Source organism: Procambarus clarkii, chromosome 49, assembly GCF_040958095.1.
Source record: "Procambarus clarkii isolate CNS0578487 chromosome 49, FALCON_Pclarkii_2.0, whole genome shotgun sequence".
Classification (NCBI taxonomy): domain Eukaryota; kingdom Metazoa; phylum Arthropoda; class Malacostraca; order Decapoda; family Cambaridae; genus Procambarus; species Procambarus clarkii.
In genome coordinates, this window is record NC_091198.1 from 6,978,088 (window position 1) to 6,985,663 (window position 7,576).

General features: G+C 50.3%; 1 protein-coding gene across 1 annotated transcript in view; it reads right to left on the minus strand.

Annotated features, from left to right (window-relative positions):
- Positions 1-304: 304 nt before the first annotated feature.
- Positions 305-7,576, minus strand: part of LOC123763391 (uncharacterized) — an 11,790-nt gene continuing 4,518 nt past the window's right edge. Inside the window, exons 3-4 of the mRNA XM_045750545.1 lie at positions 3,484-3,908; positions 305-764 (exon numbers count right to left, since the gene is read on the minus strand). Of these exons, the coding sequence (XP_045606501.1) occupies positions 305-764; positions 3,484-3,908 (885 nt within the window). The remainder of the gene's footprint in view (positions 765-3,483; positions 3,909-7,576) is intronic.

Below are 7,576 nucleotides of genomic sequence, written 5' to 3' on the forward strand. Positions count from 1 at the left end.
ATGAAAACTTTCCAATCAACTGTTGTTATTGTTATAAACAGCCTCCTGGTGCTTAGGAGCTCATTAACTGTTTAATAATTGTAAACAAAGCTGCCAAAGATTGAGAAAAGATGGACAGGTTCGTAAGTGCTTGCGTAACTGCTTCGTGAATCTGGCCCCTGGTTGTATGTGGCGGTTAGTTGCTTCACACTGCGGCAGCATTGTTCTCTGTGGTACTTCATGCACCGAGGGTGGGAAGATTCCCCACCACTGGTAGTCTCATTCACCGAGAGTGGGGAAGATTCCCCACCACTGGTAGTCTCATTCACCGAGGGTGGGAAGATTCCCCACCACTGGTAGTCTCATTCACCGAGGGTGGGGAAGATTCACCACCACTGGTAGTCTCATTCACGGAGAGTGGGGAAGATTCCCCACCACTGGTAGTCTCATTCACCGAGGGTGGGGAAGATTCCCCACCACTGGTAGTCTCATTCACCGAGGGTGGGGAAGATTCCCCACCACTGGTAGTCTCATTCACCGAGGGTGGGGAAGATTCCCCACCACTGGTAGTCTCATTCACCGAGAGTGGGGAAGATTCCCCACCACTGGTAGTCTCATTCACCGAGAGTGGGGAAGATTCACCACCACTGGTAGTCTCATTCACTGAGGGTGGGGAAGATTCCCCACCACTGGTAGTCTCATTCACCGAGAGTAGGGAAGATTCCCCACCACTGGTAGTCTCAATAATTGCAAGAGTTGTGTGGACGTTTGGGTGCATAAATGCTCTGTGATAACAGAGGGGGACATATAGGGCGTCCGCTTCTCTCCCTTATTGCTTCGTAGTTTGGGACAAAAATGTTGTTCTAGTCCACCACCATAAACACTGATCTTGCCAGAGGCCTACAGACTGGAGCAAACATTACACAGGACTCGGTAAGAAATTCTTACTACGAAATAAATCTATTTACCGGCAGAACAGAAAACATAAGACATCAACGACTCTCACACTCCTCCTTTCTCTGTATGTCTCTGCCTCTGTATCTCTCTCTCTCTCTCTCTCTCTCTCTCTCTCTCTCTCTCTCTCTCTCTCTCTCTCTCTCTCTCTCTCTCTCTCTCTCTCTCTCTCTCTCTCTCTCTCTCTCCAGAATGTCTCATAACACGGCTGGTGCAACACACTGGAGCCAGTCTTTGCTGGCAAGAGTGTACGGATGAGCAGCGGACACGCTAAGGACTCCAGGTTTTTACCCCAGTCTCTGTCGCTAATACAAGTGTGGTTTTACGCTCTCCTTCCTTGCACTGGCCCCTCCCACGATTGCCCCCTCTCCCACGTATTGCCCCCTTCTCCTACGTTTTGCCTGTTCCCCCTCCCCTGAATCATCCCCTGTCTTCTCCCGTCTTCCACCATTCATAATAATTATGTCAACAAACATATTAATAAAACAGTGAATGATAATATCGACAATAAGAACCATTATACCACATTATAGTGATAAGGATTATTAAATGATCACAATATGGGACGTAATAACAATATTTAAATCCACTGACATGACGACCAATAATAACGAGAAGTAGAATGATAACCAGAGCGATAATGACTGCCAAAAAAAGAATGATAAATGAGAGAAAATGATAGCAACATAAATTATAATGATGAACAAAAATTCGTGAGTGACGGCTTGAACAGAGAGGGAAGTATTGCCCCAAACAAGAGAGCCTCTCTGAGAGCCTCGAGTGTGGTGGCAGCAGCGGCTCACTGCTGACAAAGACCACATGTTGAGGACAGAGAGAATGAGAGTATTTAGTAGCGGATTGGAGGCGCAAACCGGAAGCCTGGATACTCCACACAGCCATGATCTGGACACGGTGGCGCTCACGGGGGACGCAGTTGGGTTGATCTGGACACGGTGGCGCTCACAGGGGGACGCAGTTGGGTTGATCTGGACACGGTGGCGCTCACAGGGGACGCAGTTGGGTTGATCTGGACACGGTGGCGCTCACGGGGGACGCAGTTGGGTTGATCTGGACACGGTGGCGCTCACAGGGGACGCAGTTGGGTTGATCTGGACACGGTGGCGCTCACAGGGGACGCAGTTGGGTTGATCTGGACACGTTGGCGCTCACAGGGGACGCAGTTGGGTTGATCTGGACACGTTGGCGCTCACAGGGGACGCAGTTGGGTTGATCTGGACACGGTGGCGCTCACAGGGGACGCAGTTGGGTTGATCTGGACACGGTGGCGCTCACAGGGGACGCAGTTGGGTTGATCTGGACACGTTGGCGCTCACAGGGGACGCAGTTGGGTTGATCTGGACACGTTGGCGCTCACAGGGGACGCAGTTGGGTTGATCTGGACACGGTGGCGCTCACAGGGGACGCAGTTGGGTTGATCTGGACACGGTGGCGCTCACAGGGGACGCAGTTGGGTTGATCTGGACACGGTGGCCCTCACAGGGGACGCAGTTGGGTTGATCTGGACACGGTGGCGCTCACAGGGGGACGCAGTTGGGTTGATCTGGACACGGTGGCGCTCACGGGGGACGCAGTTGGGTTGATCTGGACACGGTGGCGCTCACGGGGGACGCAGTTGGGTTGATCTGGACACGGTGGCCCTCACAGGGGACGCAGTTCAGTAGCTATCCTTGGTCCAGCACACAGCGTTCCACGCGCTGTTCAGCCGGCGGGCTCAGTGGTGCACCTTGCGTTGAGACAGCGCTCTGCAGAATACAAACATTTCTTAGTTGTTTGTATTGTGTTCTAGCACGTGTTGAGGGCGGAGCTGAGCCGTCAACACCTGCCAGAACTGGGACATTACCATCAGCTCTTCACAGATCTTAGTGTTGTATTTGCCTTCCTCCTCTCGTGTTCAGCTTAGTTACTTAAGGGATAACGTGAGGAGGAGCTGGGGGGGGAGGGCAGAGGGGAAGCTGGGGGGACCCAGAGGGGAGCTGAGGGGGGGGGCCCAGAGGGGGAGCTGGGGGGGGGCCAGAGGGGGAGCTGAGGGGTAAGGGGTGGCTAGCGGTGGAGAGATAGTGTGAAGATTGGGTGGGTACATTTATGAAGAACTATGCATTATACACGTGGTGATGGGGTGACCTGTCAGCTGGTAACCCACGTTTACCCCCCTCTCTCCCCCTCTCTCTTCTGTGGTACTTGTGTGAGTCACTACGTTATCCCCTTCTCACTAGCCTCACCCTCTCTTGCCTCTCCCTCCCTGCGCTCTCTCTCTCTCTCTCTCTCTCTCTCTCTCTCCTCTCTCTCTCTCTCTCTCTCTCTCTCTCTCTCTCTCCTCTCTCTCTCTCTCTCTCTCTCTCTCTCTCTCTCTCTCTCTCTCTCTCTCTCTCTCTCTCTATCTCTCTCTCTCTCTCTCTCTCTCTCTCTCTCGCTCTCGCTCTCTCCGTCCCGTCTCCCCTACCTCAATTTCTTCTTTCTTCACGCCCAGTCCTGCTCTCTTTCTCGCAAGATTGACCTTCTCCATTCTCAACTGCTGAACTCTCTCCCTACGCTCTCTGCTCTCTTCCTGGAAGGATCAAGGAGACGAGGGTGCGCCAGGATGTAGGTGGGCACAGGAGGAGGGCACAGGAGGTGGGCACAGGAGGTGGGCACAGGAGGTAGGCACAGGAGGAGGGCACAGGAGGAGGGCACAGGAGGTGGGCACAGGAGGAGGGCACAGGAGGTGGGCACAGGAGGTGGGCACAGGAGGTGGGCACAGGAGGTGGGCACAGGAGGTGGGCACAGGAGGAGGGCACAGGAGGAGGGCACAGGAGGTGGGCACAGGAGGAGGGCACAGGAGGTGGGCACAGGAGGTGGGCACAGGAGGAGGGCACAGGAGGTGGGCACAGGAGGTGGGTAGGCGTGAGAGACGATGCCAGGATGCCAGGAGTGGCGAGAGAGTAACCATGAGAGAGAACTCTGAGAGCTCGCAAGAACTAGAGTGAATCATAGTGTAGTCTGTGACACTCATGAATGAGATGAAAGCGGACGTGACCAACATGAAAGCAACAATAACCAAGGCGGAGCTGAGCTCAGCCAATGGGGGAAATAAATGTCCTTAAAGAAAGACTCTGCCACGGCTGAAAGCGGACACGCGAGGCCAGTGTAGCGAGCACAACCTTGTGGATAGTTAGTGCAACTATAAGGACCTACTTTAGGGAAGCTTCTTGAGAGGTTATCTTGAGAAGATTTCGGGGTTTTAGTGTCCCCGCGGCCCAGTCCTCGACCAGGCCTCCACCCCCAGGAAGCAGCCCGTGATTGCTGACTAACACCCAGGTACCTATTTTACTGCTAGGTAACAGGGGCATAGGGTGAAAGAAACTCTGCCCATTGTTTCTCGCCGGCGCCCGGGCTCGAACCCGGGACCACAGGATCACAAGCCCAGTGTGCTGTCCGCTCGGCCGACCGGCTCCCTATAAACTCATATTTGAGAACATTATGAGACGAGACCCAGATACAGTCAGAGATAATACTACGGGAGAAAACCAGAATTTAATATTTACAAGTCTACAAAGAAGTATTTCTTCAGAGGGGGATAAGAACAAGGAAAAAGAGAGCTGAGGCCACAGAAATAAAGAGAAGGAAGCACCAAGAAAAGGGAAGGAATGAGGCACTCATATCTGCCAGCAGGATTCTCTCGGAGGTCAACCAAACCATTAACATAACTCATCCTCTTACTCATGCTCTCCTTCCCTTTACCCACCTGGTGAATATATTATTCAACCAACAGCAACATTTTCTCATTCACTCAACAACCTCTACTGCCGTGTCCCTGCCACCTTCCCGCCCTGGTTCCAACCTCACACCTAAACATCCTCCTTCAACATTAATCATTACATCTCGGACATCGCTCCTCAGTACACTTGTAGTACCTAATACGCCAAATTGCCTAACAAGCCGAATTCTCCTGAAATGTTATTTTTTCACTAACATATCTTAAGGAATGATAAAGTTTTCCATTACATTATGTATAATTTTATTTTTGTTTAATTCGAGCCAAAAGTTACATAGGAATGTGATCAAAACTAACCTAACTACAGTAACCTAACCTAACCTAACTTAACCTAGACAAACCTGGCATAATTAAGTCAGTAATTTATGTTCCTAATATAATATATTAATACTGTTAAGAAAGAACTAACGTGGAAAGAAATATCTGAAAATAACAAAAATCGCTCTGCCTGTTAGGCAAACCTTATCTTGCATACTAGACCAAGTAGCGCATTTCTGGCTGTTTAGGTACGACAAAATCATCAATTTCGTGTTGTGCGCGCGAACGTACACCACCTTTGGCCGCATAGCCAGGCGGGCAACTGTGGAGTAAGTCCGCTAACGTGTGGTGGCGCCTGCGACCGCCAGAGGTCTCTCAGGACACAGTTGTCAGTGTTCATACATCAATTTGAGCCGTGAGTTTCCTTGCCTCTGACCTCTGAATGAGTAACATGTCACTCCCACCACCACTCCACACCACCACACCCACCTCGTTGGCTAGTCAGACAGTATTCAGTTAGTTCACTGCTGTTGTTGTTAAAGATTCGCTACCTAGAACAAGAAGTTTTCCAAGTAGCACGGGCTATGGTGAGCCCGTCTTCTTCCCCCTTTAGGTTAGTTCACTATCGGAAGGTCCCCCGGATCAATTCCAACACCAGACATACGTAGATGTTTTAGAAGGTTTCTTTGCACCTGATGTCTCTATTCACCTAGCAGTAAATAAGCACCTGGAAAATAGGTTAGTGTTTTGGTTTAAATCCTGAGAGAGGTCTTTAGATGGCCTTCGGGGACTTGGATGAGTCTAGCCAGGCTATCTGTCCCGGACACCAGGCTATCTGTCCCGGACACCAGGCTACCTGTCCCGGACACCAGGCTATCTGTCCCGGACACCAGGCTATCTGTCCCGGACACCAGGCTATCTGTCCCGGACACCAGGCTACCTGTCCCGGACACCAGGCTACCTGTCCCGGACACCAGGCTATCTGTCCCGGACACCAGGCTACCTGTCCCGGACACCAGGCTATCTGTCCCGGACAACAGGCTATCTGTCCCGGACACCAGGCTATCTGTCCCGGACACCAGGCTATCTGTCCCGGACACCAGGCTACCTGTCCCGGACACCAGGCTATCTGTCCCGGACACCAGGCTATCTGTCCCGGACACCAGGCTACCTGTCCCGGACACCAGGCTACCTGTCCCGGACACCAGGCTACCTGTCCCGGACACCAGGCTACCTGTCCCGGACACCAGGCTATCTGTCCCGGACACCAGGCTATCTGTCCCGGACACCAGGCTATCTGTCCCGGACACCAGGCTATCTGTCCCGGACACCAGGCTATCTGTCCCGGACACCAGGCTATCTGTCCTGGACACCAGGCTATCTGTCCCGGACACCAGGCTATCTGTCCCGGACACCAGGCTACCTGTCCCGGACACCAGGCTATCTGTCCGGGACACCAGGCTACCAATCCGTCAATAATTCAGGGGTTCTACTCAAAACTAAAGCACCGCAATATTGACGTTTTTCGAGTAAAAAGCCTCGATAGATTAGCTAGGGTGCTAGGTTCGAACCCTTGTGGTTCAGCAAAAACAGTTGTATTTCTTACGTTGTCACCTCCTGGGGGTGGGCTGGGGCGGGTTGTGGCTGCTAGTGGCGCAACACAAGGCCACATGTGTTGCAACACTCACAGTATTACACCTACAGTGTTTCCTTGCATATATTCTTCATTTTTTCTCTACAACATATTTTTTTTTCTATATAATTTATATATCTTAACATAACCTTCGTGTTTTCCTGTGACTTTGGACGAAAAAATATTCACAAAATTATATTCCTTTTTGTGGTTATTTCCTAAAGTATTTTTGGTTTTAAATTTTGTAATATATCAGTTATACTTATTATAGTGATTATATGAGTTAGTTTAGTTCATTTATTATGCACCCCATACCCATCTTGTGGACGGTAGTGGAAAGGGTTACAGAGGCACATAATGGGCTCAGGGACTGAACCCCACAATTCATTTAGCTAAGCAAGTTATAATCTTCATGAGCTAGTTACAAAATTCAATATAAGTCGTCACATCAACAATGGGTTCGAGATCGACCTCAATTACAGGTTCTAAATTAAGCAACTGACATATGTGGAGAGCTAGTGTCACAATTGATATGTTTGTCCTGCACACCGCCCCCCATCCAGTGGGCAGCGGTGGATAGGTTACAATCACTCATTTACTACCTACAGTTAGCAAACTGGGGATATTTGGCTAAAATTTCTAGTAGCAGATCATTTTGAATGAAATATTTACACATCGCTGGAACATTGGTTATAGAATTGTCTCTAAATTCACGTATCTTTTCGCACTCCATCACATAGTGACGGAGGGTGTGCGAATAATTTTGTTGACACAGTTTACATTTGGTCAGGTCTACATCAGCAGATAATGAGAATTCCCAGAGATACTTGTAACCGAGTCTAAGCCGAGCAGTAGTAACATCTAGAAGTCTGCTGATTTTATTGGATGATCCATTGATGTGTGGCTCCTCTTGCATGATAGTATGATGATAGATGGAATTACTGGTGTCAATTTCACTTTGCCTCAGATCTACAAGATTT